This window comes from Acomys russatus, chromosome 9, assembly GCF_903995435.1.
Source record: "Acomys russatus chromosome 9, mAcoRus1.1, whole genome shotgun sequence".
In the NCBI taxonomy this organism is placed as follows: Eukaryota; Metazoa; Chordata; class Mammalia; order Rodentia; family Muridae; genus Acomys; species Acomys russatus.
Window position 1 is genome coordinate 18,172,947 of NC_067145.1, and position 27,176 is coordinate 18,200,122.

General features: G+C 33.0%; 1 protein-coding gene across 3 annotated transcripts in view; it reads left to right on the top strand.

The window, feature by feature from the left end:
• Window positions 1–27,176, top strand: part of Cdh18 (cadherin 18) — a 406,710-nt gene that overhangs the window by 313,662 nt on the left and 65,872 nt on the right. For all 3 annotated transcript variants that reach the window (XM_051150995.1, XM_051150998.1, XM_051150997.1), the window contains exons 6-7: window positions 1,148–1,335; window positions 18,670–18,923. In XM_051150995.1, the coding sequence (XP_051006952.1) occupies window positions 1,148–1,335; window positions 18,670–18,923 (442 nt within the window). The remainder of the gene's footprint in view (window positions 1–1,147; window positions 1,336–18,669; window positions 18,924–27,176) is intronic.

Genomic DNA, 27,176 nt, shown 5'->3' on the forward strand with positions numbered 1-27,176 from the left:
GCAGGACAATGCCCCCTGCACAGAAGTAGCCAAGAGGCAGCTCAGTCATTATGTGCACACACTAGTGAGGGAAGTGGATGTTGGCTCTAACACAGACTCTGTTGCCTGCTTTTTTGTCACTTTTCCTCTGGCAGTGCTGCCTAGCTGGGGCACAGGGGAAGGGGACGCCCTCAGTTCTGATGAGATGTGATAAGCTGGAGTTGGTAGGTAGGTAGGGCTCCCATTACCTGGGGAGTAGGAGAAGAGGATGGGAAAAACAGGGATGGACCATGGGACCAGTGGAGAGGAGGGAGAAGGTTATGACCAGGATGTAAAGTGAATAATTAATAAAAGAAAGTAAAAGCAAAATAAATAAATAAATTCAAGGGTATTCTTATTTATGATACTATTATTGTATTATATATATTATTATGAAGATATTCTTCATTTCAATTATATCAATAAATACTTTTATCAACATTGACCCAATATTTTATATCAGTAAAACATTCAGTTTGTTTTTGTTTAAAAATTCCTGACAATGATACTTACAGTATGAGTTTCTTTTGCACATAGTATAACACTGGCAAAACTGAAACCATTGCACAACTGCACAAAACCTTGTGTGTAGACTTCCATATTTCCACTGCTACACTGTCTTGCATTTAGTTTTGAAAATATAATATTTTGGTAAGTAAATTACATAAAGTGGTAGTTTACATTTTCTGGTATGATTTTCTCCCTCTTCTTGTCAAATTTCAAGCATACATGCGTGCGCACACACACATATACACATGTAGGTACATACTTGAATTTCATTCTAATGTGAAAAAAGGTAAGTTGGAATTACTTATGTTTGACTAACTCACATTTTATTGAACATATGTGAATTTTAAAAATTATTTTCCTGTTGTTTTGTATTGTAGAGAATAAAATATTTCATGTTCTAATATATTATTTTACATATGTTATAATGCTTTGTACATATACATATATCGAAATATTTATAACAACCTAAGAGAATAGTTTAAAAGATTTAAAGATATCTATTCATTTCACTCTATACTGTGTTCATGTGATATTGCATATGATGTACTGGTTATTTTCTTGTGAAATATGTACTTTATGAAAAGTATCATAAGTAACATAATTATTAAATATTCTTCAGAACACTATCAGCTGTATGTTCCTGAGTCTGCTCAAGTTGGCTCAGCTGTTGGGAAAATCAAGGCAAACGATGCAGATACAGGCTCAAATGCAGACATGACTTACTCCATCACTAACGGAGATGGTATTGGAATATTCTCCATCTCCACTGACAAGGACACCAGAGAAGGAATACTCTCCTTAAAGAAGGTAAACAAAAACAAAAACAGGCAAAAACATGCTGATTCACACCACTCTTCAATATTTCCAGGAATCAAAATTTGGCAAAAATGTGAAAAAACAAGTTTTCTGATCCTTAAACGTGATGGTGTAAAGTGTTATATTTTTTACTGTTTGTGAATAAAAGGCTCCATTGAAAGCCATCTTTCCCTCACTGTACTCTTTTCAACTAATGGTTCTCCTTATATGTGGCATATCTTTCTCCATAGAGATAATCCATAATGATGAGAACCTTTTAATTTTCCATTATAAACCAAAATCTTTATTTAAATTTAAACTTGCTATCTCCTCTTTTTTGTTGTTGTTGTTTTGTTTTTTGTTTTTTGTTTTTTGTTTTTTTTCGAGACAGGGTTTCTCTATGTATCCTAGGCGGTCCTAGACTCACTTTTGTAGACCACGCTGGCCTCGAACTCACAGCGATCTGCCTGCCTCTGCCTCCTGAGTCCTGAGATTAAAGGCGTGCCCCTCCACGCCCGGCGCTATCTCCTCTTAGAGTCATTCTTTCATCACAAACTTTCATGAAAGCCTACCAAAGATTTTTAGTACGTTCGCTCTGAGATGGAATTAAATTTTATTTTTGTGTGTGTGTGTTTGAATTTTCAGATCCTTTATTGGGAATATATGTTGCTATGGTAGGAAGATTTGATACAGAGTTCATTATTAACACACACATATATGTATACACATATGTGTATGTGTTCATATTCATAATATTTGTGAAGTTCAGACTCTAGTACTTTACTTCAGTTTTCAAGAGGCATACTTCTAAAATTATGTATCTGCACATGTCTCTTTTGATTAGTATCAATGCACCTATTAAAATATTCTTTATTGCTCTTAGAAAAATACCACTCAAAATTTGATGATGCTTTAATTATTTTCTTTTATGTGCAATACCTTACCCTTAATTTTTATTTGATGTGATTATGACATGCCAGAGAAATTTGGACAGAGGTAAAACCTGAGAAAAATATATGCTACGATCTGTTTTTTTTTTTTTTTTTTTAAGCGTTTCTGCCTTCTCTCTGTTGACAATGTTGGTTAATCTTTATATCTTTGTCTATGCATTTTTTTCTCACATTCACATTCATTTGAATCTGAAGTTTTACAATCTGCATCGTCCTTCCTTTAAATGTCCAACATTTTCAGTGTATGACTCATTTTATTTATTTTTCCTGTTTTCTCATTCTCAATGATATTTAATCCACTTTTCTCTAAATTCATGTAAAATGGGCAGGAATAAGATGTTTCCCAAAATACTTATGTTTGTGCAGCAAAATTTTGTATTTTAGAACAGTAGATTTATTGTGAATGCTAATTTTTTTGCTGCTATTAGCTGTGTTATACCATAACACTATTTAAGTAATTATATGATTTTAAAAATATCAATAGATTTCTGACACAAAAGTCTTGTCTTACTCTCATTAGAAAATAAAAAATTGTTTTTCAGTCAAAGAACCTTTAAGTCAGTTATATGAAACAATTAATTAATCAATCATCGGTTCTTTCTCTCTTTTTTTATTTTATTTTAGTTTTTGCTTTTAATATTACAATAAATTAAAGTCCTTGTAAAATTCATTAAGTACAGGGAAAATTATCATGGAAAGTTTCCAAATCTTTAAATATTTTCAGATTTCATCTTCATATGATGGTAAATTTCAGAGTCCTAATGTCTGAGTTAAAGCATGTTTTCAAGACAATATACAATGGCCCTGGGTATTTTATATTTTAGCAAGCTCCTAGGTAATTCTCCTGTAGAGTAAGTCCATAAATGAGTTGAGTAAGTTTGTATATTACATTAAAGATGTTGAAGTGATTTTCTCCATCTTGATTGGTTATTTGCCAATGTGTCTCATACATCCTTATTTACCTGTATGATATAAAATATTTTCTAGTCTTTTGACTGACTAGTTTATATTTATACAACATGAATATCATGTTGCTATTAAAAAAGTGTAGGAATTAAACATTTCATAAAGAAATGAAAGCATATCACTTTGTTTGGAAAGCTTTTTAGTATTGTAAAAAAGGTCATGATGCTAGTAAATAGTAACATGATGGGAAATTATAAATTTAAGCAAAGAGAATAAAAACTCTCTCCCTACAAACCTCAGAAGAGAATAAATGCAAGAGATAACTCAAGAGAATCATTAATTTTTAAAAATGCATTAGAGGATGCTTATTTTGAGGTCGTCCTAGTACTGAGCCTTTTTAATTTTATAAAATTTAAAATAATATTAAAATCTTAGCTAAGGTTTAATGGTATGAAAAGACTATGACCTAGGCAACTCCAATAAAAGAAAACAAATCAAACAACACAAAACAAACAACCTATTTTAACTGGGGCTGGTTTATAGTTTCAGAGGTTTAGTCAATTATAGTCACTGCAGGAAGCATGCCAGCATCTAAGCAGATAAGGTGATGGAGATGCTAAGAGTTCTACATCTTGATAACAGGCAGCCAGGCGGAGACTGTGTTCAACATTAGGGGCAGCTTGAGCATATATAAGACCTCAAAGCCTGCCCCAACAGTTATACACATCTTCAAACAAAGCCACAACTATTCCAAGAAGGCCATACTTCATAATAGTGCCATTCCCCACGGGCCAAGCATTTGCACACATGAGTCTTTCGAGACCTTACCTATTTAATCCAAAACAATTAGAGTTTCAGAAATAAAATGAGTAGTAGCTAGATTTCTATACCAATAAAAATACAAGTATTTTTTACATCTACGAGGACAATGAAGAGCTCTTACCACCTCCATTACCATAGTTTATTTTCTAAATAAGCAAATTATCGATCAAATATTTGTATATTTGATTGACTCCATCATATTTTCTATGCATCCAATGGATATGTAAAACTATTTCAACTGGCTAAAGGTTAGTGAAGATGTACTAAAAATAGTCTTGATACTTAGTTCTTATTGTCTAAAACCCGAGCTTTCTTTCCTAGGTATATTTCCTTAGTTGAATAAATGTTAGCACTTAGAATATTTTTTAACTTTAAATACATATCAAATTATCAGTTATTTCATTGCAGTATACTTTATAAGTAATTGCAATTTTAAAATGAGCTCTGTTCTTCAATGTGTTTTAACCTTCAGATGATACTGGTTCAGCTGGCAAGACACAGATAAAGCAGTCCTTGAAAACCTGTTTCTTATTTAATCTCTAAGGCAGCTCACCTGAGTCAGCAAAGCAGAAAAGCTAATCTCCTCACAGATCAAAATCAGTGCTGCTCTATAAATCAGCAGCAGGCATACTGGCTCATCCCAGCCCATATCGTCCCTTCATCAGGAAATTGCCAAGTTGAATCCACTGACGCATGGCATGGTACATTGTAAATACTCTTTGATAAGTTTCATTCATACTTTAATGGAGCCTGACGAGGTGGAAAGGCGAGAAAGATAAGGCAAAATGAAAGTTCTATTCATTTCTTTAACAAAACCATCTGAAGATGGAGGATGGGATTGTGTATAGTAGCCTTCGAGAACCATGTATTATGGTCACTGTACAAAGAGATCCCCTGTACAAAAGTTGTTCAGTCGTAATTTGATTTGTTTAGAATACATTTATGTGTATTTGCTTGAACATATTTATATGCATGTCTGGTGAAAAAAGTGCATAGAGTCACTTGGATATAAATGTTGATGGATCACCGAGTGAGTTCTGGCCATCAAATCTAGGTCCTCTGCAAGAGCAATTCCTCTTAACACCTGAGCCATCTCTCTGGAAACCGTCATTTCAAACTTAAGGTTCCAATTTTAGTCATTATCTCAACTCCTTTATCAACCACCATTTTCACAATTAATTATCATCTTCTGTCTGATCTCACTTTCTATTCATCTATTCACTGAAGACCTAAACTCTTGCTTTTACTACTTATTTTTAAGATTAATGTATGACATTTTATTTATTCTTTGTATTCACATAAATAAAAGACAAGTTCACTTACTATTCTTCAGATAGGCAGATTTTGTTGTAGATGAACCTCAACTTATCTTGATTACTACTTCCTGTGAAAATTTATCTACCATTATCCTTGATTAATTAGATCATCTCATGCTCTGTATCATAGTAGGCTTATTGTTGCTTGTTATTATATAGCTTTTTGTTTGTTGTGTATATTAGCTTTACAAATATAAGTTCATAAAATATATTTTTATTGTATTCTTTCTCATCCCCTAACGTACCCTAGGTTTTCCTACCTCCTTACCCCCCCAACTTCATATTCTTTCTCCTTTTCAAAAAGATAACCAAAACAAACAAATAAAACAATAAAGTTATAAATATTACCAAAACAATACAAAACAAAAATCATACAAAAATATGGAGCCTGTTTTGTGTTTGCCAACTACTTCTGAGCATAAACTCTGCCTTTGACAATGGTTGAGATGCCTACTGTCACTCCATAGGAGAGCACTGATTATCCCCTCACTCGTAGGTATTAACTTCAACTTCACATAGCTTCTTAATTAACATTGGGATTTGGTGTCTAATTCTCTTTATTCCTGCTTAAATATTGACCATTGAAATGTCTTGAGCATACTGTCTCTGTTTCTTTGATTTCATATGTACATCAGTCCTGTCATGTTTGGAAAACACTGTTTTCTCAGAACCATCCACTGCCTTTGACTTACAATATTTCCAAAATTGTCTCCTGCAAATATTCCTGAGCCTTCATGAAAGCTATGATTAATACATTTAGCAGGTCTGAGTGATCCAATGCTCTTATTCTCTATAAATTGTACAGTTGTGGGTCTCTGTGTTAATTCCCATCTACTACAATAAGAAGCTTCTCTCACAGCAGTCAATCAATCCTCTGATCTATGACTGTAGTGATACAAAAATGGGGATTTTATTGCTATGCTCCTTTAACAGAATAATACAGTACCTTGTCCCCTCAAACCCATGACCTATCTAGTTTCTGTTTCTATTCCCTGAGAGATAGTGTTTGATATGAGTTCCACCTAATGGAGTCAGCTTTAAATCTAATTTTTTGTAAAATGGTTGGATAGCCTCATATCATTTATGCCACTTTCTCACCAGTATATCTCAAAGTCAGGTTGCTGCTGTAAGTCATAGAGTTTGTAGCTAGTTGATATTAAAGTTGCTTTCTCCTCTGTTACAATGCATAGAAACTTCCATCCCTGTGGATGTTTCTCAGTAGGGGTGAAGCTTCTCATTGGGCACCAGCTTAATTTCTCTATGTTTAATTGCATAAATGATATGGTCAACAATAGGCCACACTCTCAGGTTGTGGTGGATAATTAATAACATTCGTACTCACATGTGATATTTAGGAGAGAGGGTTTGTAGGATGCCATTTGTGAATAACTCCATATATATGCTTTAAATACATATACCCATTTAACATATTATTATTATTTTATGTATCTGGATGTATTACATGTATATAATAACTCAATGAACTACATGCGTTTAGTGACCACAGAGACACTGTGGTTGATTCTAAGAAAAAAAATATGATATATTTTCTATTATAATCATATTTGGATTATGCCAGGTAACATATCTCTGCTTCTTAGAAAATTGTTTTATTCAAATTCTTATGGTTATTCTTTTGCTTTGAGTTAAAGTATGAGGCTATGTTGTTCTTATTTTTTGTACATTTTTATATTTGTTGAATCACAAAGAAACAAGTAAGATAAAACAACTATCTTTGAATGCACACAGAAGCAAAAAAAAAATAATCGTGATTTTTCACATTTGGATTCTAACATACTATTCACTATAAAAAAAAGTCTGCTATTTGACTTTTAAAAACTAATCCTAATAGTAATTGATTCTTACAAGGTTCTGGTACTTGGGAATTTATTTTGATCATCTAAAAGCAATGTAGATAAGTGTCCAAATTTCAATTTGATCAGCTGGATTGCTCTATTTCTATTATATTTGATAGAGGACTGCTCTTGGGCAAACCCTATTCTTGATGTTTACCTTTAGTAATGACCCCAAGCCTGGAATGATGAATCATATGACACCACTAAATGTTTATAATTGTCTTTAATATATAATTCATAAAATAATATTGTGCAATCGTGGGAAACTGGTGATATAATACATAGTGATTATCTTAGTCCTATTCATTCACGAATACTGATACAATTGGGTTTTCTGGCTTATATATTCATGTTATACATAGAAATATATATTTATACACCTAGTATATATGCACATAAATACAAACATCCATATACATATATAAAGTTGGGTCTTATTAGATATAAAATAATTATTTGAGATGAAATGTATTTCCCTTTTCCATGTTCAAGTCACAGTAGTAAAACATGTATTACTAAGTATTATTCATATTGAACTTATACACAAATAAATGCTCAAGCTTCAGTTGAGTAAAATTCATAACAAGAGAGCATATGCATAAACTTTACTGTCCATAGTTTTCCATCACCCTGTAAAAAACTCAAAAAGGACTCCGAAACATACCAAGCAAAGAAGGTCAAACAGGGAATCACTAATTAAAATAATCCTATCTTCCATTATGTTTTCATATCATAATTTAAAATGGAAGCTTTGAAGAAAAATATAAGTAATGATGATAATGTTTACTATTAGCAATTTGGCTGTTTTCCATTATTAAAATCAAATGTTAATATATGGAAATGGAAGCTTAACTGAATCATTATATACTCACCATGAAACGCAAATCCAAATATAGGTATAGCATATAAATGAATATCTCTCCTTTTGCCTTTGAGAATAAAACGTTTAGTTCTGCTTGTACTCCATGAAAATTTGCCCATTCTTTTGGGTTAGATAATAGTTTCAGTGTCCATATACTCTTCAAGGTAATATAGTTCAAGGGGAAGAACACACAAGGGTGGTTGAAGGGACAGTAGAAGAAATTAATGAGAAACTATTAAAATGTCCTAAATATATAAAGCTGAGTGAAGCAAGACTGATGTGATAAATGAAAATCATCAACAGAAATGTGAAATGCATTAATATTAAGATCAAAGCACTGTATTATATGTGAGAAAGAGCAATGATAAGCAAAGGCAGTTACTAAGAGTAATGAGACAAATTTAGGACACTAAAATCTTTTATGAAAATCACACTGACATCATTGATAGTGAGTAGTTAAATTAGAGTTTTGAGCAGTAGCTAAAGAAAAGTAGCCAACTGCCCAAGGAACGTAAAATCACCCGTGGGTACGCACTTCTTGCAGAAACCAAGAAAATCAAGAAATTTGCCCAAATACTGTTAGTTTGATAGAAATATAATTATTTAAATAAGGAAATTACAAAATAACAAATACCTTGTAGTTAGAAATAGAGAATTTATTGACTCATTTATTTTTAAAAATAATTGTTGAAAAGATGATGAATGAACTATTTTTTTCTGAGGACAATATATGCAAAGAAGCTTAATTCTTTATGTACTTTATGCCATCCTATTTATTTTACCTGTCAGGTGTCCAACAATATGACATCACCCTTAAAACTGTGAGTACACGGCATGAATTGAAAACACATTCAAATTACTTAAAGCTTTCGTTCTGTTGGAAATTCCTCAACATCTACGGCTTCTTATTCTTCATTTGTAAGAAAGGAACAATTGCATAATTAATATGTCAGGATTAAGTGAATCTGTTTACATTAAACATTTAGGGTACATGCAACTGTTGACGATTCATATTACAAAAATATATGTCATTTTGCATGCTTAAGTGAGTAGGAAACCCTTTATACATGGGTATATTTGAAAGTGATAGAGGACTATTAGTCACTTTACCTGCCACAAATATTGTTTAAGATACATGAGATGTGAATATGAGTTAGACAACACAGTTTCCTGGGGGGGAAATGCATGGATGTTCAGTATCATCAAAGCACGGGTGACTGTAGTGTCCTTCACTTGCCCTTGAATTGTTTTTTTTGTTTTTTGTTTTTTGTTTTTTTTTTAAATCTCAGTTAATTTAGAAAGAGCACTTTTTGAGAAGTGGGAGAATGTCAGGGACATTTGCTGAGATACTATGTTTGAATATCTTTGTACCAATATCTGCCATACTCTCAGTAAATGACTATGAGAAAATGTTTTGTATCTGATAACCTTACTTTTCATGTATGAAGATAACAAGCAAATACATAATGTACCATTTTATTAAACATATATATGTGCATGTGTGCATGTATATGTGCACATATACATACAAACACACACACACATATCTATTTCAAAAATAGATACAGGCTGGAGACATTGCTTAGTGAGTAAAGAACTTTCTAGACAAACATTATAATCTGAGTTTGTGTTTCCAGAAGACCTGTAAAGTCAACACAATAACACATCAACATAATCCCAGGATTCCTATGGTGAGAAGGCACCTTGAAATAATAAAATCAAATACTACTGATTATGCATGTCTGAGAACTTTAGCGATTTTGCTTTCAAACAATATCTAAGACCAGGGCCATCACAAGTCTGTCCTGTGAACTCCATTTGTAGGCAGTGGCATGTTCATTCCTGTACTTACACAAATATATTCATAGTCACACATACAAAGACTTAAAAATAAGGTAAACTCTGTTTGGAAATGGATTACTTCTGTAAAAATCTCACCCTACATCCAATTCTACTAGCTCTATCTAATCTGGAAAGGCAAATAAATCCAGTTCTATTTGCCCATCAGACACATGAAATAAAATGATGGATCCTTTCTGTTGCATGTTTAAATAAATCCAATTATGTCCATTGCTTTTCAGGAAAGTATACCAAAATATCACTCACAAAAATCACTTGAATCAATAGAACTATTTCCCTTAGAGTTTTAACCTCTACATTGCACTCTCCACAGCAACTGATGATATACCTTTTTTGCTTCTTTCAGCTTCGAGAGCACTGTTTCTCAACCTGTGGGTGGCGACCCCTCTGAGTGTCACATATCAGATTTTTATATTACGATTTATTAAAATAGCAATGTTGCAGTTGTGATGTAACAACAAATATTTTTAGGGTTTGGGGACACCACAATATGAGGAACTGTATGAAAGGGTCACATCATTAGCAAGCATTCTTCTAGTGTTTCTCAGAAAGTTTTGGTTCATAGGCACCAATCTCTGTGCATTGGTGACAATATTTTACATTATTTACACCTTTAATTGGAAGAATTATTATAGTTTAATTTAGCACTCACTTGCATGTCCAAGATGAGGACACATACACACACACAAACACACAAACACCCACATATGTACACACATATATGTGTGTAATAGATAAGCTCATCACACCTGTATGTACATATATGTACATATATAATATAATATAATATACTGTATATATATGGGTGTGTGTGGGTGTGTGTTGTGTGACTACCTACTACACACATGTGTATATATATATATATATATATATATATATGCATGTGTATTACATGTCAATGTGTGTGTGTATATTTAGGTCACAATTTGGCTACTACATATAAAGTCTGCATCTAATTCTCCAAAATTCCTGTCTATTTCATGCATCGCAAAACCCCACCTCAACACATTCACAAATATCAGTGCTCAACAAATTCAATCCGAAGACCCAAATCCTTCTATCTAAATCTAATATTGGTGAAACTGAGTATATTTGATACTAGGCCAACTATCTTTATCTGTGGATTTATAAGCTTAGAAAATAACCCTTTTTCAGTCAAATGCAGTGGTAGGAGAGGCACAGAATGCAGTTAACACACCTGACATCTTAAAGTTGACAAAATGGATGGAATAAGTTTCTACTACAAAACCAGTTTAAAATCTAGCAAGGTACGTTTCATTTGATTTCAAGTCCTGAGGACCACCCTTTATAGCTCCAATCAGTTCTCTGAGCCTGCAGCTTTGCAGTCCACTGACTCAGCTCAGTGCTTACCTTGTCTGAAATCTATGTTTGTCTTGAAAGGAAACTCTATTACCCATAGCAGCTAAGCTGAGATTCCTGAACAAACCCCTGGCATCACTGGCTGGATATTGAGTAACAGTGCAATCAGAGTGCCTAGACATCAAGTGATGGTTCACTTACCAGTAATGTCTGAACATACACGTAACCAAGGAATGCCAAGAAACACAGTTTTTAGCAAAGTCCCTACACTGAATAAGGAATCTTTTGACTTTAAAGCATCCTGTGGTACTTTTTCCAATAAGGTGTATTTCTTGGCTACAAAAGACTGTTGGGTATTTTTTTTAAAAAAAATCTCTCTCTCTCTCTCTCTCTCTCTCTCTCTCTCTCTCTCTCTCTCTCTCTCTCTCTCTCTCTCTCTCTCTCTCTCTGTCACCCCCACCCCCATATGTGTGTGCTGGGATATGTGGTGGTGCTTTCATTTGCATGCAGGCATACGTCCTTAAAACAAAGGACATCTTTCTGGAGTCAGTTCACTCCTTCTACTGTGTAGATCACAAGAATCAAAGCAATACCATGAGGCATGGCAACAAGCAAGTTTAATAACATAGTCTTTTTTTTTTTCACTTTACTGAATATAGTTTTTTTTCTAATCTAGTTTAGTGTAGTTAAAAACTACATTGTTAGCATTTAAAATATTATATATATTTTTTTCTTCACATTCTCTCCCCTCTTCTAATTTCACCAAGATATTTCACACCACCCTACATTTCACACTTTTGTTCTCATTTTCTCTCAAGCAAAACACAACAACAATAAAAAGTACATAATGGAGAAACAAAAACAAGCATAGAAAAAAGACAGAACTTTATGTTTGCCACTTTTTCCTGATACCTTCCATGAAGTATTGTTGATATAGCCACTGTCACTTCATTGGAGAACATGGAATTTATTCCCTTTTCTTAGCAGGTATCCATTATAAATATTTTCTTAGAGGTAGGACTTTGTGCCTACTAGCCATTTCCATGCTTAAATTTTTGTCTGGTTCAATATGTGGTCGTGTTGTGCAAGCTCTCTCTGTCTCTGTGAGTTCATATGTCCCTTAGTCCTGTTGTGACTGGGAGACACATTTCCTGGAAGTCATTAATCGCTTTTGGCTTTTGCAATCATTCTTATTCATAGATATCTGAGTCCTGATGTGAGGAGTTTGGTAATGGCATCCAATTTAAGACAGAGTACCCCAAAGTCACTTGCTATCTTCACACTGTTCGTTTGTAGAGGTTTAAACGGGGAAGCGAAAGGAGGGAAGAATAAAGTAGAGAGTGTTAGTCAGAATAACTAACAGCAAATGGTTTTTGTAAAGGCATACGGAAACTTAATATTCTAAAAGCTTCCTAAATGTGTATATATATACATATATATATGAGAAATTTAAAAAGTTACTTCTATTATACTTATATAGTGCATATATGTGTGTGTACTTACACACTACACTACACTACACTACACACACACACACACACACACACGGTTTTATATTATACATTACACAATGTCCCAAATAGACATCATAGGTTACGAAGTAAAACCACAATAATAGAACAGGTGCCATCTTTTTGTTTTGCTAGCCAAAAGGAGGTCTCATAGTCCTCCAACCACCATGGGCACTGGAGAATTCTATTTGTTACCTTCCACATCCTGATGGTAAAGCCCTATTGATAAACATACCACTTACTTACGTCATTAAACATGGAGTAATTATATTGTGTCCAATTAGAAACCAGAAGCTTCACCCGTCCTGCCTATCATTTGCAATGCTGAAGCATACTGTGCATATTTCTAGAGCACTGGGATTCTTAGCCTCAATCTCCCCCAGGCATAAACGCTGTTACATACCATGTACCTGTCATATAGGTAAGTGGGCCTGCCTGCCAAATATTCCCACAGAATATTGTTACAAATGTTATTGGATTGAACAACCACTTTTTGGGTAGACTTAAGCCAGCTCCGTTAGATGGAACATACATCTGACACCGAAAACAAGGCCAGTAAATTGAGAGTAACTAGGTCATGAGCACTCAGGAAACACTATTATTATTATGCTGTTAAATGAACATATCAATAAAACAGCCCGTGATGACATATTGCTATACTCCTAGATCTGTGCCTCACCCGTCAATTAGAAAAGCTGCTACCTGCAGTATATCATAGTGAGTGTAGCTTTTTAAGTTATAATTCATGTATTCACGGCTGGAGGGATGGTTCTGCAGTTAACAACACTGTCTGCTCCTCCAGAGGTCCTGAGTTTGATTTTCATCAACCACATGGTGGCTTACAACCCTCTATACTGGAAGCTGATGCCCTCTTCTGAATGCATCTATCATTCATTCATTCATTCATTCATTCATTCATTCATTTCAGATTTATTAACTACTTAGTGGTGGATTATTTACTTAGTGTATGCAGTACCCTGCTCAGTAGTCATTATCACAGTAAATGACTTAATAAAGAAACACAGGTCACAGAGACTGGATGGCCATAATTTGTTTCCTAAGAATTAAACCTAAAAGAAATCCTAATTAAACATAAAAGAAAGAAAGCTAAACAAATGAATTAAAAAACCTACAGAGCAATGTTTTGTTTATATACCTGGAATTTCTCCAAAGCATTTTAATTTATCATTATGATTTTTGATGCAGAAACATTGTAAGGTTAGCTGCCTCTCACACTAAATACAAACTAATGATGCAAATGAGGTATTCCACCCAGGAGATTGTTCCAGATCTACAGTCTTGTAAAGTATGATTCAAATAATCACACCCAACCACTAACAAGTATATTAGTGAAACAGAATCTTTAAATAATAATAAAAATAATTGCCAAGGACTGGAGTCTATTATTTTAATAAAGATTCATATCATAAAAAGGAGAAACACTGTGTCCATAATGCCTCTTTCAGCTTGAGAATTACATAAAAACATGTATTTGACACGATAAAACAGAATTATGATAAAGCTTTAATTTATCATAAACAATCATTGGATTTATAATATACTTTTCATAACTTTATAGTATTTAAGTAGAAAATGCTATGGGTTTAGGCTACAAATTCCTAGATTTTTCATGTTATTGGTTTTCATTATACATCAATAGTCCAAGTGAATTTTCCCTTTTATTTCTTTTCAGTTTGATCTTTTGATTTATATGACTGGGTAAATATGTTTTGCTATTTCTAACATACCATGTTTGATGGATTTTATTTGGATGAAAGAAACTAACATGTATACAAGGAATATTAAGCTCCACAGAAGAATACTATATAGAATCTAAAAATCCAAAGATTTATAGTTTCTTTTATTATAAATGATGAGTAGGTGTATCTGTTTTCCACAGTTACAATATAGATACATAATACATTGTAATATGTATATACTTTTGTTATTATAATATGAAAATTAATGTACCTGATATTGAATACATACAAAATATATGAATGATTATACTTCCTCCTAGTTTTCTATAAGACAATCCAATATTACTGATTATTGTTCAGAAAGAAAACCCTTAATATGTTTCCAATTGTGATGGTAAATCTGTCTTTAAATTTCTGACCCAATCTGACATTATTCACTTCTTTCTTTGTGGCTGCAGATGGTCCCTATCCATCCATCTGCCAGTCCTGGCAAACAAATCTCCCAGGATGATTGTCTCTGCCTGGAGGTAGTTAAGCTTATATTAGATGATCATTAACATGAAACCATGTGTCCACACAAACAGCCTGCACCTTACCATTAGGTGGGCAGCACTAAGACAAGTGACATCTATTTTGTCAGCAGAATCTGTTAGAAAAATCTGTGTTCTCTCCTCAATACACCTTTTAATAGTAACATAAAAAAAAAAGTCCTAAATGTGACCAACATTTTCTTCACTAACTTCAGTGAGTCAAAGGGATTACAATTCTATAAGAATGAATGACTGAAGATGTATGTTTTAAAACTCAGGGTTGTGAGAAAGAAATGATGTATTACAAGCAAAGCAAACATAACCAGGATTTTAGAATAATGAGAACATTGATTAAAACATTATACACAAAAGAAAGTTTAATAAATAATATTATAAGCACTAATCTAAAGCAAATATAAGTTATCTAGGCTTCTGCTTCTGATCAATGACATCCATAGACACATAGCTTGGTCTAGATATAAAGAGGGTAGTGTCTATCCACAATTATTTTTATTATTGTTATGTAAAAATTTAATTATTTTATTGTATAATTAAATATGTGCTCCATGAGTATGAAAACCATGTGAATTCCTGGTGCTTTTGGTGTTCAAGTTCCTTCCAACTGGAGTAATGGACAATTGTGAGCTTCCATATGGGTGCTGGGAACCAGCAGAAGGCCCTCTGTAAGTATGGTCTGTAAACATTGAGCATCTATCCACCACAAACCTCATCTTCAAAATGCACCAAATGTTCACAAACTTTAGAATAGCACACTTAAATTTGTGTGAGGTTTATAAAGCACTCAGAGACAGATTCTTATTTCTTGAAAGCAGAATGGAAGCTAGAAAAAATGTTCAATATGTATATCCTGACCAGACTTAGGTCTTCTTGGAGAAAGAGTCATTAATTATGTTAAGGATTTATTTTTAGTTTCAGTTCTTTCCCCCCCAAAAAAACTCCAATTAGTAGACTACAGACTTTAGATTTAATTAGCCATCGTTAAAAGTGTATAAATCTAAATGCATACGGTTTTTACTCTATGTGCATATAAGCGGATTAATTATGCCCAAGTTTTGAGCTTTTTTGATTTTTCAAATAAGCTACTTACATATAATAAAATTAGTAAAATGACTACTGAGATCCATATTTACCCATATCACTATGGTTTTAGGGACCTCCAAGTTCTAAGCTCTGATTTGAAACAAAATAGATGTTATCCTGTCTATATAGTATTTGTAACCTAAGAAGTCCAATTTTCAAAGCAATAAGGAAGAATCAGAAGAAATGGTCATCAGTAGTACTGAGGATTGTGTTTACAGGATCCCTTTAATAATACATTTTTGGTACCCTTTCTCTCTGATGTTGAATGAGGCATAAATGATTCCCCCAAATCACATGCTGAAGCTTCATCTTCATTATGAAAATAGCTGGACATGGAGTCTGGGAGAGATGCTTAGGCATGGGTAATGTATTCACAAAAGGAATTATGTATTTAATAAAACATAAACAATTAATGTTTCCATATGCAAAAACTAAGGATACAGAAAGAGTCTGCAAAATTGGATGTGGGCCTGATTAGACAGCAGATCTGCTAGCTCTTTGTTATAGAATATCCATGCATTTAGACCTGTTGCCAGATTATGTTTGCTGGTATAAAAAAAAAATCCTGTGATGTTCTATATAAGCAACCAATATTTACTAGGACAGGCCTTTGGGTAAAGGAAAGTATCAAAGCCCATCTATCAGGAATGGATATAGCTGATTCCAGCAAGAACAAAAAAGCTATGATGTTCAATCAGTGCAGTTTCAAATTAGGAGCAAAAGGAATGAAATAGTTCTAGGTACTCGTTTAAACAGACATTTATCAAGATGAGTAGCTTCAATGAATACGTCAATAGATTCCAAGTAAAAGAGAGCCTCTCGTACGATCTGTTATAACTTCTCTAATCAAATTTTCATAAAGCTAAAACTAAATCTGAGATCACTTTTTCTAACAGACCCACATGCAAAAAAAAAAAAAAAAAAAAAAAAAAATGAACCCAATGGTTAGCATTTTACAAACTTTCATTTCTCAAAAAGTAAATTCAGCCTCCAGGAGACATGGTCAAATGTGAGGCACCAGAGTACGTGAGAAAGTCATACCCCACTCTCCACTCAACTGTGGAGAATGTTCTGACCATTGGCTAGATCTGGGTAGGGGTTTAAAGTTTACCGCCTGTATTGTCCTTGACTGGTGCCATAGTTTGAGCAGCACCCCTGGGCCCAGATCTGCCTATCATAATGTTCTACTTGTAGGTTTCTAGGACCCTCTGGATCCTTTTATTTTGCTATTCTCCCATGATGGCACTCAGAGGAAGGATAGCAGGTTACCAAGAAGAGACTTGATACCCTATGAGCATATACAGGGGGAGGAGGTCCCCCTCAGGAACAGTCATAGGAAAGGGAAATAAGGGGAAAATGGGAGGGAGGGAAGAATGGGAGGATACAAGGGATGGGATAACTATTGAGATGTAACAAGAATAAATTAAAAAATAAATAAGTAAGTAAATAAATAAAATAATTTTGAAAAGAGTAAATTCACCTATTTACATGTATATCTTTATTAGTTTGTACCAATGCTAATATGAATAATAATCAATATGATGTAAAATTTAATATAAAATACATATTTACTATTTTTGTATCCTAAAATAACATAATCTCATTTTTGGGACAAAGTGTAGGATAATATCATTTAATATTATTCAATTATAATGTCCAATATATATTTTTAATCAAGGTAGTTATTATTTAAAGGACTGATTATATAGTTCAATTATTGAATTTTTCTTAATGCATCAGACAACGGTTCTTTCCACAAAAACACAGAATGCTCCAACTTGGAAAATGTTTAATTAAGGAAGAAACTAAAATGATTATAATGACCTAGCTATATAGGGTCAAAGCTGAAATAGTTATAACCAAGCAAAGAAAAAAGGCTGCTATTAAAACTTTGTTCCAGATATAATGTAATAAGGAATATGAGATACAAAGTAGATTAAATATGTAACTAAAACAAAGAAATACTGTGAGAAAATCACATAAATGTCAAAAGGTATTTCAAGTTTTATGTTTTTTGCTTGTTTAGTTACATAGTTATCAATTTATTTCTGTTTTTTTTTTTTTTTTTTTTTTTTTTTGTTTTGTTTTGTTTTGTTTTGTTTTTGAGACAGAGTTTTTGTGTGTAGTGTTGGCTGTCCAGGAACTAGATCTGTAGATCATGCTGGCCTGAAACTCCCAAGGTAGCCCTGCCTCTGCTGCCCTAAGGTTGAGATATCAGGCATGCGCCACCACTGCCCAGCTAATTCACGTTTTAAACAAGTTACCAGCAGATGTTTTTAGATTATCCATTTAATAATTTCTGGCGGATGGAAGATGGGGAGGACTAACTAGAAACGTGTCTCTGGAAAGGCATATTGTTTTCCCGAGAAGAATTTAGTTGTGTATCTAGTTATTACTACATTTTAGGGCTATGCAAAGATCACTACAGATTAAGCCCTGGGTTGCTAAAACTCCTGTATGGATATCACAATTCAGGAAAATATTATAGCTATTGTTTGAAAGAAAAGTAAGTTGGCTTATACCTAGTATGGTTTTCATAAAATATAAAAAATAACTCTATGTCTGAAAAATGTGAAACTTTTACCATTGGCTGTCATGTTTTTCCTTTACAGCCTCTGAACTATGAGAAAAAAAAGTCCTATACACTCAACATTGAAGGAGCAAATACACACTTGGACTTCCGCTTTTCCCACTTGGGTCCATTTAAAGATGCCACGATGCTGAAGATCATCGTTGGAGATGTGGATGAACCACCGCTGTTTTCTATGCCCTCCTATGTCATGGAAGTATATGAAAATGCTAAGATTGGGACAATTGTTGGCACCGTCTTGGCACAGGATCCAGACATTGCTAATAGCTTAGTAAGGTATGGTATATTCTTGATCTCACAAGTGCTTGACGATTTGGTTTATTTCTTAAGGTAACTTAATCATATCATCAAGCAGAATTCTCTGAATGTAGCCACAACTCAATAAAGGCTACTGTTTTTAAGGAAATGTAGAACAGTAATTCAGAGTCTAGACTTGAAAGGCCAAAGACTAATGTTTCTTTACTGCACTGTGAGTGGTATTTCTTCAAATTTGTAGTTCTCAACTTTATTATATTTAAATAAAGAAATATATATCAGATGGAAGTAGAATATAATGAAAGGTTTAATACAAACCTAAGTATATAAATGCTTTCTGTATCTTAAATTTTCTTATATAATGTAACAAGAATAATTAATATTCTCACATAATGAAAAGGTATCTTTTATTTTATCAATTGCAAAAAGAACTACACATACGCATTTAGACTCTCTGTCTATATTTATCTCCATTGAATTCTAATTTCTATTTTAGAAAGTTTTACACCCTTAAAAATTTCTAGTTTTTAATAAAGTTTTTATTTATGTCGTTTACCCTCTAATAACAACAACAACAACAACAACAACAACAACAACAACAAAAACCCTTTCTTTGTCTGACATTTTCATGTATTTTTTATAAGGATTTTTAGTGTTTTCACCTGGTTTTCTCTCTCATCCTTCTCTTTTTTCCACTTAAACATTTCTTCCCAACAAATCCCTTCCTAGTTTCAAGGTTTATTTATGTGTGAGGATGTACTACAGAATTTATAGCTTAATACCACAATGTGAATGGGAGAAATGTGCTTAATCTAAGCCAATTTATCGAAGAATACAATTGTAAAAAAAAATGCTACACCCTGTCATCATCAATCTTTAATATATTTTACTACATTTTTCCCTTTGTGTATTATTTGTAGAAATACTCCGTTTTATTTTATAAGCTGATTATAGTGTCTGTTTAATTTTAAAGATTATATGTACAAAGAAAATATTGTCCATAAAAATGTAGGTTCAACAGCTTCACTCTTGTTTTATTTTCAATCCCAAAGATGGGTGAGAAAGACTACAAATATAAGTCACCATGGCAAAATAATTAAAGCAGCTTTAGTATCCGGGTACACAGGCTGTCCAGCCTTAAGTCAGAGTTCAAATGATCAGCTTTGGAGGTGAAGAAGACAAAACTTTTTATAGTTCCAGTGTAGAGGGTTTCCAAATGGGGGCCTTGGCAACCAAAATAGATGGGGTTACAGGAGCAGAACATATGCATAGCAAGTTAATCCAAATGTCCTCCTGGAACAAAGGCATGATTGCAAAGTGGATATAACAAGGCAGTCATACCAACAGGTAATCATAAAAAAGGTAGTCCTAGGTAGTCATATAACCTTTTTTGCTCTAGTTTGTTTTATTAATTTTCTTTTTATTAGATATTTTACATATATATTTATATCATTATACATATATACAATAAACTACTTATAGCAAAAAGAACTATGAAACAATCATGGATTATATAAATGTTACATTGATAGTGTTTTGGCTTTTGTATTAGGCAATCATGAAGAAAACATCTTTCCTATTATGGTGAATCTAAATTTCTGAATGTAAATTAATATCTGTCATATCTCATTATTATCAACTTAAAGCATCTATCTAGACCTAAAACCATCTCAACCCCTAATCAACTAAGCTTAATTGTAAAACCAAACTATCTGTTTTTCAACCCCATCAGAGGCTTGAGACGGAATAAAATTAATTATCTGAAGTATACAGGGACTGCAGGTTAGCAGCTTCCCAAATGAGAAGATGACAGAGACAGTTTGCTAGGAATAGCATTTGTGTTCCAGTTTTTAAATGTTGAGAAATTCTAGGCTTAATTAGTGTCCTGTGTAGGACAATCTGAAATGCTGGACCAATTGGGGTTGGATAAGATGGCAAGATGCTTATAAAAACTTTTGAAAAGACATGATTGGCACTTATCTAATTACAACATAGCCAACTTCTAAACAGTGTACCTTTATTTTCTTAGCTCCATTTCAGGATCTTGGTGTATCTGGGTTGAGGGAAGCCTCCTATGTTCCATTACAATGATGGCATACCCTCTGTACGCATGTGTTCTCAAACTAGCTACTTGGTTCATCTGCAAGGACTCCTCTCCCGGTCTTACAACTTTAAACCTCCCAAAGACTGGGTCTACGCATTTTGATGGCTAAAAGTGTCTAGAATACAACAATGTGGGGACAGTGACTGAAAGACACAGAAAAGAACTCAGGATACTCAATCAGTAAAACAGTTCACATCACATCACAAAGAATTCTCTGGCCCCAAATACACATAAGGCTAAGAGGGAGAAACTCTGATACATCTGAACATAAATGAAATGTTATGGAAAATTTATTCATAAAAAATTTTAAAGATCTTTATGGAATATAGTGTTAGTCCTCATAAATCATAGGGTGCATGCTCATGTGAATGCTCCCACATTCTCTAATCCATTTAAAAAATAAACTAGTTTTACGAACAATTTTTTGCCCCATGATAGTTCCAATTGCCTAAGTATTTTCCACATGTTATTGGAAGGTGAACAGAACCCTCACAGCATTAAATGTTGCTACAGAGAGATGATTGATGCATTGTCTTCAAATGCTAATTGGTTTATTAGCATAACCATTATTTTATATTTTGTTTTGATTCAAAAAGTAAAATGAATTTACTTTAGTTGTCTTGAAATAATTAGAAACTTTAAAGCTGTTCCTAGTGTGTATAATTTACATAACATTTGTACTTGATTTTAATAAAAATGTGTCATTCATGTAGGATGCAAGGTGAAAACAATGAAATAGGGAAAAAAATTATCACAAAAATAAAAATAAGCCCCATTAGTCTTTCTTTCATGGGATCAAATGTTTGTAGTAATTAATGAAAGTACTCTGAGCCATGAGCCAGGAAGTGCATTAATTTCCCATTTACACAATTGGTAATAAAACTATTTGCAATCTTAGAGGAATTTGTGAAATTGTGCTTAATTTTATTCTTTTATACTTAAGTTTTTAAAAGTATTAGATTATTCACATTTTTATAGCAAATTATATCAAGGTTTTGTTTTGTTTTGTTTTCTTCGTTGTCTGTTTGTTGTTTAGCTCAAAATCACATGAAATTTCCAGAAATATAATCATCACTTTTTCTTTAAAAATACATTAAATCAGAAGCTGTGAGCTTACAGGCACTGAGAGCTCTTTGGTATAGACAGTCTGCTTACTTCCTAGCTTAATAGAAGCTGAATCAAGGAATTTTACCTTGGAAGAGCTGGAAAATACAAAATCCTGTCTCAAGTAGGCTGAATACACCCAGTCCCCCAAAAACCTTGGAAAATCTATGAAATAGTATGATAATGGTTAGAGTTTACATTTTTACAAGTAAAATTTTTACACATTTTACAAAGCACTGTAAAATTTCAATTAAGAAACAAAAACAAAGTGTCTTTTCGTTTGGTTTTTGAGACAATGTTTCCATGTTTAGCCTTAGCTGGCCTAGGCTTGCTTTGTAGACCAGGGTGGCCTAAAATTCACAGTGATCTGCCTGCCTCTGCCTCCCGAGTGCTGGGATTAATGGTGAGTGCCACCAAGCCTGGCCAAAATGCCTATTTTTAAAACTTGAATTTTAATTGCTAGGAAATCAAGGAAGTTTTAATTAACCAAAAAGCCAGTGATTAATGATCATAACTGGAGGCTGTTTTTGTATAGATTGATATAGACACAAGGAAGTGGGTGTAGTGATGACAGTGTCTTTCCATTTCTTTCTAATATCTAAGGAATAAAGTGGGTCATATATGTAAGAATTTTAAATACAGAAACATAACATTAAATATTAGTACATAAAATGGAAAAGTATAGCCATTCCTTGCAAGAAGCAATATTTGAAGCTAAAATTACATAAAATGTCCTCTATATGCAACTTTACTTCCTTCACTTGACTTGGAATCTAAATTTTCCTACATATTTATTAAGTAATAATCCTTTTTACTTGAATTACTTTAAGAGAGGAAAAAAGAACAAAAAATGAATAATTATTTTACATGGTCCCAAAGACTTAATTTGTTTGCTTACATATGAAATGTAAACATTATTATATTTTAAACTATTAATCAGTTTGTAAATAAATTTTTAAAGTATGACGTCTTGTTTTTTTAAATAATAGCTCAGAATGTAAATGTTTATGTAGCCTGTTTTGAGATTTATTAGAATGTGGGTGGGTAAATACAGCCAGGATGTTCACTGCATCTTTTCTGGTATGCTGACTTTGCTATGCCTCCTTGTAATATTTACATTGTGTATGATGGAATATAAATGAACAGTTCTCCACTAACTGGGAATGCTAAAAACACATGAAGGACGGAGATTTTAAAATAAAGCTATAGTTAGATTGGCAACTTCGAAGAAGCTAAATTGGAAGAAAAAGATCTGAGATTAAGTACTTGACTCATAGATTTCAATTGACAAATCTATGTAGAATTTATCTTATTTACAACATTGACTAATTTATGTTGTTATTTTAGTTCTATCATAAGAATTCCTTAATCAAAAAAGTACCAGATTCTCCAAATATAATGGTGATGGTCCACCAGAATCATTTAATAAAACATGAATAGAGACAAAAAAAAAAAAAGTAGTCCTTTTTTAAAGGACTTTGCATTAACATTGAGATATGTTACAATCAATTACATACAGTTAATAAAAGCATGTCTAAGACTTTACTTTAAACACCGTGTACGTATGATACTTGACATCTAAGGAGCCCACAGATGGCTAGAGCAGCCCCTCTGGGTTTCATTAATAAACAACATCTTGAGATAGAAATTCTAAGTGTTGAGGTCTCAATCAAAATTTAGATATTAAATGCTGACACCACACAGTCCTTTTTGATTAACACACAGACAAACTCTCAGGACAATACAGGCAACTGGTACGTAGTATATAATCTGCATTACCTTTTTTTTCTCATAGTATTTTATTAGACACTGGAGTATAGTACTATAATTATCGTATGACAAATATTTCTTTTAGTTTATTTACAAATTTATTGAAAATTTAATTCACAAAAGAATGATTATTTTCTGGATATTTGTATGGTTAATATATTTCTTGCCCTAGCCTTCTGAAGAAAATGTTTTTTTTTTTTAAATATAAAATAAGCGCTTGCTACTTTTCAGAGGTGTGACCTTTAGTTTCACTGCAGACAAATGCAGGTTTCCATGTTATCCCATAAGATCTGAGATAAATAAAGGCTTTTTTCAACTATTATTCATAATCAAGCACCTTAGAAAACAACTACATGAGAAAGAACTCTCAATGGATTCTCTTTACCATCTATATTGTGTATTTACAAGTATACAAAGGATAATAATAAAAATTATTTGTATTTTAGTCTAACTAATATTCTTAAAGAAAATTAGTAAAGAAACATATTTTAACACATGCTTGAAATTAAGTTTTTTTGAAAGAGAAGTCTATAATGAATAAAGCAAGTACCTATGAGAAATGAGATTTTGTTACTGAAATGAAAAACAACTTTCCCAATACACTTGAATGTAAAAAAAATTATCTTTACCCTGTTTCTACAATATCACCGGGATATTGATTGACAAATGAAAAACTCTTTGATTTCGTTAAAATAGCATTTGTTGGGGAAAAACATCATTAAATGTACTCATTCGCTATATTGAATACTTATTTTAATCATAGCTTGTCTCCCTGTGTGTTGGTAATTGAAGTGCTAATTGAAATAATATATATATATATATATATATATATATGTAAAATCTTATCTATGTTAGACCTAGGATATATATTCCTGTAATAAAATTAGACTAGTATTTGACATGACGATGATTTGCATCAGTATACAAAATTCTATACTATTGGATTAAAAATAACCTCATATGTGAGTAACAATTAAGGCCTTGAGTTGAAGGGTAGATTCAATAATCTACCGTTGGTTCTATCCTCCCTTTAGTTTTTTACATGCCCCTTTTTTTTTTCAACTCCTATCTGCAGAAGGCTTTTATGGACTACTGAACACTTAAGAATTAGCAGCAACTTTATTGTACTTCCAATAATCTCTGTCTGGAGTATTATGAATACCTCACTTTATTAATGGGTACCTATTGGAAGCAACTCTCACCAGATTATATTAGTTTTATTTTATTGGTTATCAAGTATATACCTTACAAAAAGCAATGTAAGAATAATTATATACCAGAGTACGTGAGAAAGTCATATCCCACTCTCCACTCAACTGTGGAGAATGTTCTGCCCATTGGCTAGATCTGGGTAGGGGTTTAAAGTTTACCGCCTGATTATCCTTGGCTGGTGCCTTAGTTTGAGCAGGACCCCTGGGCCCAAATCTGCCTATCATAATGTTCTACTTGTAGGTTTCTAGGACCCTCTGGATCCTTCTACTTTGCTATTTTCCCATGCTTCTCTCATCTACAGTCCCAATAGGATGGTGTCTCATATTTGACCATGTCCCCTGGAGGGGGAGACCTGATTGCACTCAGAGGAAATATAACAGGTTACCAAGAAGAGACTTGATACCCTATGAGCATATACAGGGGGAGGAAATCCCCCTCAGGAACAGTCATAGGGGAGGGGAGTAAGGGGAAAATGGAGGGAGGGAAGGATGGGAGGATACAAGGGATGGGATAACCATTGAGATGTAACAAGAATACATTAAAAATAAATAAAGAAAGAAAGAAAGAAAAAGAAAAAAGAATAATTATGTATTGTGTTTCACAATTTTAAAAGGGTTCACTCATTTCTTGCTTAGCCCAGTGTTCTGAACCCACTATGAAATAGAAAATCATTTGTTGGAGCCATATATCAGAAGAATGCCATTGTGAGCATCAAACAGTGAAATTGCAGCAGGAAAAGGCTAGGGCAGATAAAGCCTCAAATTCCTGTTCCTGGGATACACTTCCTCTAGTGAAACTTTACCTTCTACTTTTCACAACTTCTGATTAATGGCATCATATTATGAGTCCATCAGAGATTTAATCTGCTTACTGTGAGAAACTTCATTGTTTAACTTTCTAATGAAACATCTTCATGAGTTGTGTTCTGCTAATATCTTTGGCATTTCCTAATCCAGTGATATTGACACTAAATATTTTACATCATGACTAGATACTATTTCGATGGTTATTGCACATGTAACATAGTAAGTATGTAGCAGTGACAAATCTACAAAATGTTACTACAAGATTATTTTGTGGATAATAATTATTGGCATTAATTCATAGCACATAGTGATGGGTTTCATAAGTGCATTCCAATTCAAGAATTTCATATACTTAATCCTACACTCTCCTCCCTCTTTCCATGTCCCATTAGATTCATATCTTCTCTCAGATAATTTTGCTTCCACGTTATTTCCCCTACAGCTCTCATTTTCCAACACGCTCAGACATATGTTTAAATCGGAGTACACCTAAAGGTGTGCAGTATCTAGTTATAGCCATTTTCGTGAAAGTAATATAGATTTATTCAGTATGTTGTGTATTCCATATTTTACTTATCAATTCGTTATTGAAAGAGACTTAAGTTAATTCTTAATATGACTACTGTAAATAACTCTGTAACAAATATTTTGTGCAAAAATCTTCTGTGTTTAGTTAAACTACAAATTTCCTAAAGTAAACCAGAAATCACACTGGTGATTTGTGTGCTGTATCTCTTTTCATTTCTTGTGGAATTTCCATAATTTTATCAATGTTTGGGTTATTTTATATTCACATTATCAGTGTATAAAGATTCTGTATAATACATAAGTAGAATGAATCATTGTCTTCTTTGAGTCAAGAGTGTTTGATATACTAAAGCATCTCATTAATTCAAAATTCTCCTTGTATGTAGGAGATTAGACCTCATCTTAATATATGTTTATTAATTTTTTCAGAATTTCTTACATTTGTACAATATGTTTAAATCCTTGGCACCTTCCAACTTCTCCCAGATCTGCAACCAATCCATTCCAACTCATTATATTTATATTTATATGAGTCTATATAATATATAATGTCCAATTTGTGCTAACTATATACTCATGGATCTGGGGGGGGTCATCTACTGAAACACCCCTTGGTATACTGAAATGTTGGCTGGCAGTATATAGCTGAGATCTACATGATGTGAGGGTTTGGAAGTGAAGATGTCTTAACTGCAACAGCAGTATTTGCCCTTAGCTACTGAACCACGTCTCCAGCTTCCAATGCACTAT